This window comes from Pseudorca crassidens, chromosome 5 (assembly GCF_039906515.1).
Source record: "Pseudorca crassidens isolate mPseCra1 chromosome 5, mPseCra1.hap1, whole genome shotgun sequence".
Classification (NCBI taxonomy): domain Eukaryota; kingdom Metazoa; phylum Chordata; class Mammalia; order Artiodactyla; family Delphinidae; genus Pseudorca; species Pseudorca crassidens.
This window is the reverse complement of record NC_090300.1, coordinates 133728160-133742598: the sequence shown is the minus strand read 5'-3', so window position 1 is coordinate 133742598 and position 14439 is coordinate 133728160. Positions and strand designations below refer to the sequence as shown.

The 14439-nt window shown below is 37.6% G+C and overlaps 1 protein-coding gene across 9 annotated transcripts in view; it reads right to left on the bottom strand.

The window, feature by feature from the left end:
* Positions 1-749: 749 nt before the first annotated feature.
* USP16 (ubiquitin specific peptidase 16) overlaps positions 750-14439 on the bottom strand; it is a 30310-nt gene continuing 16620 nt past the window's right edge. For 8 of the 9 annotated variants that reach the window (XM_067739282.1, XM_067739283.1, XM_067739288.1 and 5 more), the window contains 9 exons: positions 14071-14149; positions 12628-12719; positions 12219-12275; positions 11123-11299; positions 8281-8941; positions 6553-6647; positions 5296-5382; positions 1298-1454; positions 750-1181 (listed from right to left, as the gene is read on the bottom strand). In XM_067739282.1, the coding sequence (XP_067595383.1) occupies positions 1057-1181; positions 1298-1454; positions 5296-5382; positions 6553-6647; positions 8281-8941; positions 11123-11299; positions 12219-12275; positions 12628-12719; positions 14071-14149 (1530 nt within the window). In that variant the 3' untranslated portion in view covers positions 750-1056. The remainder of the gene's footprint in view (positions 1182-1297; positions 1455-5295; positions 5383-6552; positions 6648-8280; positions 8942-11122; positions 11300-12218; positions 12276-12627; positions 12720-14070; positions 14150-14439) is intronic. The other variant, XM_067739286.1, reaches the window with a different exon arrangement.

The following is a 14439-nucleotide window of genomic DNA, read 5'->3' as shown; positions in this document are numbered from 1 at the left end:
TTCAGTAACATTAAATGATGTGTTAAATAGCTGACTTAAAATACATATATTCTGGTAGCAAAGAACAAAGATACTTGTGATGCAGCTGAAAACATGCCTCCTGACATATAAATGAAGCAAGTCAGTTTTTATACAGTGGAGTTTTGAAAAAAGCAAAGACCATAGTAAAAAGTTAATTTAACTTATTTTACAGAACATGTGCTACTGTATGTTTTGGTTATATAAGGTCTTTGAGTAACATTTTGAAATTTTATACTGTTTTTGGTATTTCAAAGGAATTTGGATGCAGTATGGCTGACTAGGTCTTAGGTAAACTCATCAAGGAATTCCTAATAGAGAACCTTACAGGAAGTTTAGACAGGTTTGATATTCTTAAGGCTCTTAAGGTTGTTTGCAACTTGGAAACAGTGGCTGGCTTGGGTAAAAAAAAAAGGAATTTATTAGGACAGTTCACAGACTTTCTGGCCAGAGGCTGGCATTAAGGGGATTTCAATGAATGTCTTCCTTGGGTCGATTAACAATTGCACAGAACAAGTGCAGAGTTCAGCTTACACCCCAGCTTATGCACACTGCATGGCATCAGAAGCATTATATATGTTACCACCAAGGTCAAATACCTATGCTTATAAAATTAACACTTTTTTGCTTTAACGAACACACTTGAAGTTTCAGTCTGAAACTTTTTCTTCTAAATGTTTTCTAGTAGTGTATATCAGTACAACTTAAAATCTTCTAAGTAATAAAACAAGTTTTGGGGGTAATTCATTTTATTGATGTGTTGCAAACCACCACCCAGACGTATTAATAAGCACAGAGGACTTAAGTAATTCAGAATCCTTTCCAGAAACTGGAAGCAGGAATAAAAACCACTGTGACAATACAAAACCACTGTAAATTTTTAGGTATTTTCCCTTCAGTATTTCAATAAACATGATTTCTTCTGGCATGTATTTAATTTTAAGTTAACATGACTTACAGTTAGTCTTTACTTTTTTATTACTACAGCCATTATAAAAGCCATAAACATGTTTCCAGAGAAAGCACTTTTTGAAATTGTTACAGTATTCTCTCATAAAATAGGAGGTAAGCCTGTGAATTTAGTACTTTAGTTGTAGGCACAGCTTGCACATGTGTGTCGCTGATGTGAAACCACTGTCCTTTGGTTGAGTCCATTTCAAAATCTGTCAGGAGGAAATGTAAAATTAAATGTATAAATGGAAAGATTCAAGTTCATCCTTTTTTGGTTTTGCCATAAATATCTGCTGAATACCAGAATTCTGTAAGACCTCTTTCTTACCCTGTAGAATATCACCGTGGAGAACAAGATTAGAGAGATGACTGTTTGCAGATCTTGCCTTGGCATAGGCAGTGTAATGCCCCGACCTCATGGTACCACTGTGTTCAACGACTCCATATAAGGAATATAGTACCCTTGTATTTTCTTCAGCAACATTCTTTAAAAATGAACAGGAATCAAAAGTTAGTTCTAGTCCCATTTATACAGATGCCATCAACAAGACAATTTTCAACTATGCAGAGGGTCTCTAACCTTCGAGAATGCAGAAGTCCTGAGTCTGAAATGGACTATTATTTTCTCCCTACCTTTTCTCAGCCTACTGAGTGGTAGCACGCTTATGTTTTTAGTAGAAAGTTGCCATTGCTCTTGCCCTGCTGGAAGAACCATAAACCAGGGTCTACCTGCTATAATCACAGTTTCCTGGCCCAGATACTTAAATAACTGAACTTGCCAAAGCTTCTTTAGGAGTCTGGGATCAGATAATACCTCAACAACTCATCATCCTATTTCCAGCCCAAAATGTACGCCTTTAACAGCAAGAGGATAGCATTTAGGTCACACCCAAGACCACCCCTTAACATTTTCAAATACCCCCTGCAGATTTGGTGAGAAGGACATGTGACCTCTCAGAAGCTCACATTCCCCATCTAACATGGAGGCTGCTTATTTTAAGATCACATGTGCTGTAGGGCTGGTCAGCAACAGGGACAGGTGTTCCAGCTGGGGGCCACTCGCAGACAACTACCCCACTTGCGTTCTCTTGTAAAAAGTCTTCCTGAACAAGCATCACTGCCCTTCAACAGTACTGTCACTACACTCTCTAATCTTTGCCTCCCTATTTGCTAAAGAACTCTTATTACATCACCCCAAATCCTGTCAGCTTCCTCAGGGATTTCAGTGGCCAATGAACCTCACAGAATTTTCCCTGCCATTCCATTTTAATCAACCACAGCCAGGACTACATTCTGGAATTGGTCATCACTCAGAACCCTTTAACTTCAAAAATCTTACTAATTTTCTAGTCTCAGTCTACAATTCCATTCTTCCAACTCTCACCTCACCTATACTAGTCAACCTAACAGGATCCTCCAACCCTCGTTTTCTCCTGGCCTATGAGGCCTGTTTTGGCCTCATTCCCAAAAAAAGCCTCTTCACTTCTCAAAATGTAATGGAACAGCAACATCACATTACCTGAGAGCTTACTGGAAGGCAGAGTCTCAGACCCCGCCTCACACCTACTGATTTCCATGTGATTCACATGCACATGTCATTCTTACAGACAACCTCTCAACACCCACCACATCCAGCTCATCACATAACCCAGCTCTGAATTCCACGACGCACCTTCCCCGACCCCATACACAGACAGCTGCCATTGCTAGGAAACAATTCTGTAACCATGCAGCCTCGAAAATTCATGATTTTCTACCTCACCAGGTCCTCGATGTGACTGTATAATTTATAATGTGTCCTCAGCTGCCTCTTCCATGGATGTCCTTCACAGCAACTAGACCAAACTTCCACCGCTCGCCTGTAGCCTCTCCTTAAGAGGTGACCTCACCTCCCACTTCAGGAAAACTGAGACACCACCCACCCAGCTGCATGTTGCCGCTCTCAGGAATGTGAAGTCTCCTCTCCCTTTGGTTCAGAGATTCTCCAACTTCGTGTCCTTATCCCAGCCTTTCTGGTCTTCTCCAGGATCTTTGCTCAGTTATCTCTCTTTTCTGTATCTTTTACTTCTAGATTTTCCTCTTTGCCTACAAACCTAATTAAGTCTCCTAGTATTAAAAAAAAAAAATCTTCATTGATGCACCACGTTTCCTTTTCAGCAAAAGCTCTAATGTATCTATATGCTCTATCTCCAATATTCTCATTCATTTCTCAACCTACTGAAGTTACCAACACTTCTTAAAAAATTTACCATGACCTCTATACTGTCTAACACGTTCTAGTTTTTTTCTCTGATATTCTGACACTGAGGCCACTTAATCCTTTCCTTGAAACCTGAACACAGGACAATGGCATTTTAGGCAAAAGATGGATTCCTGATGACCCTGTATTCAAAACTAATCCAACCAGAGCTATTTCTATTTACAGGCATATCTCATTTTATTGTACTTTGCTTTATTGTGCTTCACAAAGACTGCGTTTTTTTATAAATTGAAGGTCTGCGGCAATCCTGCACTGAGCAAGTCTATCGGTGCCAATTTTTTTAATAGCATTTGCTCACCTGGTGTCTCGGTGTCACAGATAATTCTCAAAATATTTCAAACCCTCCATCAGCAAAAAGCTTACAACTCACTGAAGGCTGAGATGATGGTTAGCATTTTTTAGCAATATTTTTTAACTAAGATATGCACACTTTTTTTAGACACAATGCTATTACACAGTTAACAGGTTGCAATACAGTGTAAGCATAGCTTTTATATGCACTAAACCAAGAAATTCGTGTGACTTGCTTTATTGCAATATTTGCTTTATTGTGGTCTGGAACGGAAGCCAAAATATCTGAAGTATGCATATACCAGCAAAAGTGGCCCTGGCCTATGGTAGTAACATAAAAAGAATGACAATTCACTGAAGTATTTAAAATCTGGATAAAGAACAACAGTATAGCTTCTTTTATTCTCCAAATTCTTCAACATGGAGATTCGCTGATATCCTCGGTGGTGTCTTCTTCCACCTACACCTCTTACACTCCGATGCTCGCCAGAGTTTTGTCATTAAGCATCTCTTCTTTCTCCTTGTTTACACAAGAGATCCTATCCTCTCATAGTTTTAACCACCACCTATTTATTGATTTCCGAATCCTTATCTCCAGCCCTAACCCCTCTATTCTGGCCCTCAGACATGTACATCCAAATGTTTTCTAAACATAGCCACATGAATATCTCAAAACTATCTGAAACTCAATGTTTCCAAAACTGAACTTATTATTATTCCTTTCTCCGCCTCCCAACCTGCTCTTCTTCCTGTGTTTCTTACCTCAATTTATGGCACTCCCAACTGCACAGACACTCAAATCAGGCCCTGGGAATCATACTCAACTCCTTCTGTAGCACCCTCAGCATCCATTTAAAGGCCTCTGCCTCATCTTCCAGAGGAAAGAGATCAAAAGTCTTAATTTTACCTCCTGAAATATTCCTTCAATCTCCCCATCTCCAGCCCTAGTTTAGGCTGTCATCATCTACTGACAATTAACTCAACAGCCTCCTAACTTCCCTGCCTCTACTCTTGTCCTCCTAAAATCCAGCCTCCATTGCTTCAGCAAGTAACCTATGTAATATACAGACCTGGCTGTGTCACCCTGTTGCTTTAAGTTCTTCAGTGGCTCCCCACCGCATACCTAATAAAGCCCAAGTTTCTCATCACGATAATCTTCCAAAACCTCATTCCTCTCTCACTTTTCTGGCTTCATCTCCTAACGTTCCCAGACCTTGTACTGTAAGCTCTAGACCTGCTTATACAGACAGTCCCCGGCACCCGCCGTGCCACTTTACATGCCCTGCCTTTGCTCCTGCTGTCCCCTCTGCCTGGAAAACGTGCTTCCTCTTGATTCATTATACTAAGTCTTACTCCTTGAAGTAGCAGTTGAGGCAGAGCCTCTGAGGCAGAGCCTCCAGAGCCTTCCCTGAACCACCAACATGCTGGGTTAAGTGCATATCACCCCTGCTCTGTGTATACCAATCCTATCACTCAACCATATTAAACTGAGATTATCCATTAATATATCTGCTCATCTTTAGTTATATGCCCTCAGCTCCCAAGACGTCTGCCACAATAATGGGGGTTCAAAAAAATGTTGAACCGAAATAACCACCTAATGTTCAACATGATTCATCACAGATCTTGACATTATAAAGGTACAAAGATCAAAGACCCAGTCTACTCAGTAGTTCCTATCAACTTCATATATATGTGAGTTGCTGTTGGAGTATTTGGTAATAAGCTATGATTTCCCTTTAAAGGATTTTCCCAAAAAGGCAAGTTCCACCTACCTTACATTTAAGGGTACAAAAAGGAGCCAAATCTAAGATTTCTGGAAATTTTATGTGTCTGTTAACTTTGCGTAGGTTAAAACCAGCCTATAAAAGAAGGATAATACATTAAGTTCTCTTCCTGGAAAAGCTGTACATGTTATGTAAAAACTATAGTCCCACCCCAATGCCCAGAAGAACACTAACATCTAGCCCTAGTTCAATCTGCTTAGAAGACTCTATCCCCCTGACTACTAATTGATTTCCAGTTGATTTGTTTTTGCTAAGTGCAACAGACACACACACACACACACACACACACACACACAGAGTCCAACACGTTGAGATACCTGCTCCTATAAGAAAACTCTCAATGTTTCTGCTTTAAGCATCTGGAAAAGCCAGATTAGACAACAGGTTTTGAGTGCTTAAAACTCAGCAATAGCAGGAACTTCCCTGGTGGTCCAGTGGTTAAGAATCTGCCTTCTAATGCAGGAGACGCAGGTTCCATTCCTGGTCGGGGAACTAAGATCCCATAAGCCACGGGGCAACTAAGTCCACATGCCACAACTACAGGGCCCATGTGCCACAACTAAGACCCGAATCAGTCAAAAATAAAACAAATAAAAAATAAACATTAAAAAAAACCCAACTCGGCAACAGCAGAATACTCTTCTGTGAAGCATACACTTTCAGCCTCACTTTCTAACCAAGCTTGGTGAACTGTTCATAAAGACCCACCCAATTAGTCAAACTCATACAGAAGAGAGAACACTACAAAGGTACTTTGGGACTCGAACTGAATTTACAACTTGTACTGCTCATAGGAAAAAGTCTTCCAGAAAAGATGGAGTCACCAAAATGATGAAAAGCCAAGGTACCAATCAATGCCTTTTTATCAAGGGTCAGTAAAAATAAGATACCACACAGATCACTAAATTTCCCAAGTGTGAGATATAACTAGTAAACTGGTCTTCTTTCTCTAACCTGAAAATAAGATTAAAGTAAAATGCTAATATATCTAAAAAGAGCAACATGAGTTCTAGTAAAACTGAGGCGTGATTGTGCCTAAATTTCTCTTCCACCTTGACATGCATCTTCATCAAACCCCTTTTGTGTGGTAACATAAACATATGTATTATTTTACTTTCCTACTTCTTTGAAGTTAGAATTAAGAAATAACAGAAAGCCAAAAAATATAGTAATATGTTGAGACAATAACAAATAAAGCAGGTGTCACATATTTAAAACAAATTTTAGGTAACGAACAAGGGGTACCTGCTGAAATCTCTTTAAGTGAAGAGTGAGAACAGGAGGAGCAAGGGAAATTAGCATCTGCTTCTTAGCATTGGTGTAAACGTGTTTCTTCTCACCTACAGAAAGAAAGCAATTTTAGCAGTGTGAGGATCATTTTAGACCTCTATATAGCATTCACATCTGCTATAAATCATTCCAGGGGCTTCCCTGGTGGCGCAGTGGTTGAGAGTCTGCCTGCCGATGCAGGGGACACAGGTTCGTGCCCCGGTCTGGGAGGATCCCACATGCCACGGAGCGGCTGGGCCCGTGAGCCACGGCTGCTGAGCCTGCACGTCCGGAGCCTGTGCTCCGCAACAGGAGAGGCCACAGCAGTGAGAGGCCCGCGTACAGCAAAAAAAAAAAAAAAAAACATTCCAAACATCTAAAGCAAGGATCAGTACGCTTTCTGGAAAGAACCAAATAATAAATATTTTAGGCTTTTTGGACCAAGAGGCAAAATCAAGGATATTTTGTACACATTAATACACAAATTTTATAGAATTCAAACTATAATAAAATAATTGAGTATGATTGCAATCTACTGAAAAGAAGAATGGAATCATTTTTGGAGAGGTAACAATTAGGGTTCAAAGTTCATGTTTTCTACTATAAAATCATTTTCAAATGTTCATCTGTAAAAAATATTTTTAGCTCGGAGATCACACAAAAACAAGCAGGCCAAATTTAGCCTGCAAACCACAGTTCACTTACACCGGCTCTAAAGCAAACAGAAATGCTATAAAATCAACACGATTTACTTTTTGTATCAACAAGTAAATAAATAAAAAGCTAGACTTTCTAAATGTTTCAGCAATTCTAGTAAGAATCCTTAGGAATCTATGATGCCTCCCTATCCCACTTACCCAAGATCAAAAAAAAAAACCAGGTAGGGGCAAGGGTAGGAGGGGGATTATTAATATCTTTCTGTTCTGTATTTGAAGAAGATGGTAAGAAAGCACTGTCCTCCCAGTACCTTGCACTGGGCACGTCACTTCAGCACGCTGAAGAATTAAAGTGTGGTTTTCTGGATGCAAGAGAGATGAGGCTCATCACAAATGACAGGAAACTGAGAATACAAAGAAACAGCCCCTATCTGTTAAGGAGCCTGCTGTGATAACATCTCACTGGGATGATTTCCCTACAGGGAGTGGTATCAGAGAGCAAACTGCCCCACTTTAACTGCTGCTGGGATGCCACAGAGTACTAGCCACATCAACAAAGTTCTGCTTATCCATCCTTCTATTAAAATATTTACACAGGGGGCTTCCCTGGTGGCGCAGTGGTTGGGAATCTGCCTGCTAATGCAGGGGACACGGGTTCGAGCCCTGTTCTGGGAGGATCCCACATGCCACGGAGCAACTAGGCCCGTGAGCCATAACTACTGAGCCTGTGCGTCTGGAGCCTGTGCTCCGCAACGAGAGGCCGTGATAGTGAGAGGCCCGCGCACTGTGATGAAGAGTGGCCCCCGCTTGCCACAACTAGAGAAAGCCCTCGCACAGAAACGAAGACCCAACACAGCAAAAATAAATTAATAAACTCCTACTCCCAACATCTTCTAAAAAAAAAAAAAATTTACACAGTATTTTGGGAAAAGGGAACTTATTGACACCATCCAAACCCTGATACAATTAAAACAGTAGTACTCTACTGATACAGTGCAAAATGTACCCCTAAACATTAATTTTACTTTCTGTGAAAAAATCTGAATACCTTTTATATTTGCCTTTGGTCCACTATATTGTCTCCGTGTGCACACTTCACAAAGCAGTTTATTAGCATCTCGAAGTTTCTCATTTCGGGTGAACTGATATAAACAATGTTGGATTGAACATTCATCAGTACTGAAAGCTTCCCTGTTTGCAAGAGTACAGAAAGCAGTTTCTGGATCTTCGTTTACAACCTCATATACTTTCGTCCCGGGAGTATGATCGTCATTCAGAATCTCTAAATTTATTTCGTCAGGTTGAAGAGCAGCATTCAAGTTAAGGTTCTTAAATCCACTGGAAATGTCCACTTCTCCATTGCTCCCTTCCTTCATGTAGGCACCATTTAAATTCCTAGTACATTCAGCAGGAGATGCCAAAACCTTCAGATCATTATCCATGTTGACATTTTTCATATCTACTTCCTCTGTGGATTTTTGATTGTCAGTTACACTTTCTATCATTTTTTCATGGCCATTCAAATCTTTCTGATTAACACAATATTCTTTATGTATAACTTCCTCTTGTGAAATATGGTTGGATTTAATATCCACTTCTCGCTGAAGTGACATTTCAACTTCACATTCATTACCTTCAGGATGGTCAATGGCATAGATATCACTTAAATGAAGAACCTTTCCTTGAATTTTTTGTTGCCTTCGTTGGTTCTGTGTAAAAAGTACAAAACATTAAAAAAAAAACGAGAGAGAGGAAGAGAAAAAGCGTACACGTATCACATCAGGTTTTCCTGTTTATCAATCAAAAATAAATAAGTTAATAAGGAAGAGTTCACTCCCAGAATTCCAACCCTAAAAGTTCCTTTACTATCAGGGGTCAAATAAATTATAGAGAAAAGTTCTTTGGGGCTTCCCTCGTGGTGCAACGGTTAAGAATCTACTTGCCAATGCAGGGGACACAGGTTCGAGCCCTGGTCCGGGAAGATCGCACATGCCGCGGAGCAACTAAGCCCGCGTACCACAACTACTGAGCCTGTGCTCTAGAGCCCGCAAGCCACAATTACTGAGCCCACATGCCACAACTACTGAAGCCTACATGCCTAGAGCCTGCGCTCTGCAACAAGAAGTCACCACCACAATGAAAAGCCCGTGCACCGCAATGAAGAGTAGCCTAGCCCCCGCTCGTTGCAACTAGAGAAAGCCCATGTACAGCAAGGAAGATCCAACGTAGCCAAAAATAAATAAATTTAATAAATAAATTTAAAAGAAAAGTTCTTTGATTGAAAGCAGGGATAAAACATCACCAATCATCAAAAAATTGTCACATGGGGGCAAATAAAAATGTGCAAGACATGGTCTCTGATCTAGACAGAGCAGTAAGGCTGTTGAACCCAAGTTGCCATGTATTAAAGCAGGGGGCGAGTGTCTACACACACACCAGGAAGGGATATATCCATGTGAGTTATAATAAAAATAATAAAATAAAAATAAACTGAAAACACAAGGATGTATAAAAACAAACCAAAAATTCAAGGATGGGCAGAGGGATGGAGGAAAACATTCCAGGAAACAAATGGCCCAAAACTAGAGAAGCAAGGAAGCCACATATACAGAGGACAATAAAATACTCTACCCACTTAAAACACGTTCTTTGCCATTTGCTGCCTATGTCCAAGTGCGGGGCAGGGGAGTTGCATTTTATCCAGATTTCTGTTACTGGAATGCCTAAAGACTCAAGGGGTTAGCATTTTGAGTTGTCACTAAAAGGATAGTCCCTGTGAGGCTAATTCGTAATACCAGAAAGCTGAAGGGCAGCACATAGGGCTCTGGACAAAAAAATTTTCTGATATGCTTCAGTTAAAAATAGTACACATGAAAGAAAAATGGGGTAAGGATATAAGCAAATACTTCAAAGGAAAGGAAATACAAACAGCCCTTAAACATAAAAACATGCTTAACTTCACTTACATTAAAATAAATAGAAAATAAAACTGCACTGAGATACTATTTTCCATCTATCAGACTGGCAGAAATCTAAAAGTTTAATATTCTGCTGTCAAGGATAAGGAGAAACAGCAAGTCTCATATGTTGCTGGTGAGACTATAAATTGGTACAACTTTTGTGGAGGGCAATTAATTTATCAAACCACAAATACAATCCCTCTTCTCAAAATATGCCCAATCAATGACATATGTATAGGGTGATTCACAGCAGCACTGGCCATCATAGCAAAAGACTATAGGTGTTCGTATACCTAAATCAAAAGAGAAATGGTTACATGAACTATAGTACATCTATTATACTATATTTAGTAGTATGTTTACTACTAAAATAGAATACCATACAGCTGTTAAAAAAGGAATCTTTGTGTCCTGAAATGTAAAGATCTCCAACAATCTAAGCAGAAACAAACAAAAAGCAAGGTCCAGAACACTGTGCATAATTTTTAAAAGGAGTGAAAAACAAGACTACATATTTGTATTGTACTTGATCATATTTTCCAAAAAAACCTAGAGGACACGTAAGAAACTAATGAAAGTAGTATCTATGTCACACAAGGAGGGAGATTTTTATTGTACACATTTGTATTATATATTTAAAATTTTTTGAATGTCAATGTATTAGCAACTCAAAAAATTATTGAAAATGAACTAAAGTTTTTTTAAAGTTGTCACAAGTAATGCAGAATTTTTTTTAAAAAGCACATTTTCTTCACATATACTCAGAGAAACTTCACTGCAGAGAATACTAAATGAGCTAATTCTGTAATTGCCCAATGAAAGTGCTGTATATAAAATAACAGACATGTCTACCAATGTCACTCAGACTTTAAACTCAATAGTTCAAAAAATTAAAATGAGGAAAGTATGGTTTTCCTCCTAATTACCCACCTTGGCTTGCTTTTTGGCTTGCTTCTTTGCTTTTTTCTGTAAGTGCTTACTTGTTCCTGAAAGAATATCATTTCTCTCCTTTATGTAACTGTCATTATCTTTTTCTTCCTCACTTTCTTTATCTTCATCATCCATGGTCTTTTTCAGATTTTTATCATTTATACTTTTCTTACCACTCTTAAAATATGGAGAGAATATGGGCCAAAAATAAAACTTTACTATTGTTGGTGAAGAGATTTCATGTTACCTAAATAGTTTTCTACTCCTATTTTACACCAGATTTATTTTTCACAATGTTTGGAAACATGTCCAGGACAAAATTCATTCATCTCAAACACCAGAAAGCAATCTTCACATACTGAGAAAACAAGCAAACAAACAAGTAAAACAGTAAAAAAGGCAACTTAACATATGAGTGTAATAGAAAGGAATTTAATGAGTTGTATTAGACACATGCTGTATCATGCTGTAATTACGTCTATTTCTAAATGCACTCTCTGTTGGTAAGTGATTTACATGTCCCACTACAGGTATTCCTTTTCATTCTTTTCTTTCTTTGAATGCAAATGACAGTTTTAAAGAAAGAAAAAACAGAGCAAGTTTAGTAAGACTTTAATCACTAAGTAACAGTGATTTAAAGGGACCCCCAATTCATATTAAGTTGAATAACGATTTATCCAATACTCATAATATGTTCTCTTTTTCCTATGACTACTTGATAGGAACTAAATTAATATGGCTTAAAACTGAGATACTCTCTTAACATTTATAAACTTAAGTCTATAAGGGATTTGTGGCTAATCTTAAATAATGAAAATAAATAGTAATTTATATGAAGTAAATATTTCCTGATATGTAAACTAATCAAGTTAATTATCTATAAATAATTCCAGACACACTCTTTAAATATATATATATATATTTATCCCATTCTCTTTTCAAATCTTTAAAATTCTTCTGTCTCATATACACTAAGAAAAATTTCTCCATGCTTGGCCTAGTAATGTACAGCTTGGAAAAGGTAGCAAGCCCTCCCCCATAAATCTAGCTCAGGAAAGAAAAAACTCTACTTAAATAAAATAAATGTAAGTCTTACCTGATCGTCTAAAACCGGTAGAGACAAATCAAGGAACGATTCATGAACCAAGGAGACCTTAACCAACCAAAAAAGAAAACGTAAAAAGGAGGAAAAGATTCATTTTAAACATTATATAGTAAAATCATGGGGGGGTGCTAAATTTTAAAATAAAGGCTTAGGAAAATGAAATGAAAAATTACACAGTGTTGAGGACTCTGGATTAGGGGAAATCAATTAAAATATTAAATAACTTCTTCCTGATATAAGGAGTGCTCAGAGTTCCAGGAAAAAACTATGCATACTTGGACAGTTCAAAAAGAATATCTTATAAAACTAACTAGACATTTCTGTTTTTGAAAGAAACAATTGATAAACTGTACATTATTAATATTAATGCATAAATCCAGTCTGCACTACATCTACTTACAGTTCTGCATTCATCACACATGATTGTACTAGTTAGTTCACCACCAAATACTCGGTCCACAAAACTTGGTACTGATTTTTTCTTTTCATAATCTATAAGGGGAAAAAGTCTATCAATTATCCTTATATAATTAATGAAATAAATCAAAACTACTTACCAATCTAACTCTAAAATTTAATTTTAATTTCCTATCCTATTGACTTTTCTCTATTCATAATTACCACAATTTTATTTTTATGCTACAGTCAGCAGCGTATACTCCACTTCTAAGCATAACACATTTTAACATAATCACATCTTGTGAAAAAGAAAAAAAAAGTTCTTATCCAAGATCTAGTCAGTGGAAAATAAATTTTGCGAGTCATTGAGACTTTCTGTATATCAGTATCTTACCTAGTAAAACAAGCAGATCGAGCTACACACAGAATGCTATTTTAGCTCGCTTCTAGCTCTAACATTCTAACACCGGCAGCAAGTTTGGGAGTAACTTGCTTTGTGAACTCCACTTAAAACAAAAACAAAAAGCCCTCAGAAGAGTATTTCAGACAAAATCCTCCTTTTATTTTTTTATGTTCCCAGAAATAACCTTGATAAGTTTAGCATAAGGTGACATAATTTAACTACCTAGTAGTTCAACTTTCTAATCACATGAAATGTGTAGGCCTTATTCAAATGACAGGTGTCATTTATACAGAAACACATTTTATGACAGACAGTGCAAATAGGCTTGATTCCCTCTCTGTTGCTGGCCAGGCCAGCACCAAGGGCACCAAGGAGGTAAACAGTTGCTATGTGTTGATTCTGAACTGTGCTTTACAATACAGTAGTTGCTAGTCATTGGGGCCACCTACATTTAAATTAGTTAGAATTAAACGAAAATAAAATTTAGCTCCTCAGTTGCACCAGTCACATTTCAAGGGTCACATAATAAGAAAAAAGTTATCTCCATGATTAATAAACGAGCTGACAACTCTCAAAGACAATCACTGCTAATTAAAGTCTAAGCTTTTGAGGGAATTCCCTGGTGGTCCAGTGGTTAGGATGAGGCGCTTTCACTGCCAGGGCCCGGGTTCAATCCCTAGTCAGAGAACTAGCTGTTCCGACTAAGATCCCACAAGCCATACGGTGCGGCCAAATAAATAAAGTCTAACTTTTTGAAAAATAAAATTGTGATGTCATCTTAGCTCTATGTTTATAAATTTTACCATAATATTGCATAAAAAGAATACACCAGAAGTTAAATTTTTCTAAAGTATTTACCTTTGGAGTATTGAATAATTGTTTTAAATCAACGAAGATAAAGAGAAATTATAATAACTGTGGATAATATAAATAATATAAATTATTAATAACTGTGGATTTGAAATACATGTGTTAGCGATCTTGTCCTAAAGTACAGAGGAATTCAACTATAGTGCTTTAGTTCAAAAATTCAGACATTACCTTTAACTTTATTTTTTAGCTCTTCATCCAATTTTTCAGTAGAATTACCAAATGCTTTAAGAATTCCTTTACTCACTCTCTAAAAGTAATAAAATAGATATATATACCATTAAATTTTATAGTTATTTTCCTTAAAAAGTATGTAATCAAGTCAAGAAAGTGATCAAGAATTAATTAGCTCTCCAAACTTACTGAATAAAACTTAATATTTCTAAAATCACATTTTCAAAATTAATTCCAGGAGCTAAAAAGAATTATACTTAAAAAAACAATCAGTAACCCCTGAGCAAAGGCACCATCTTATCATTTCAAGATTTTAACCTACTCAAACCAAAGCTTTTCAGAACATGCCCACCTCCTTTGAAAAGA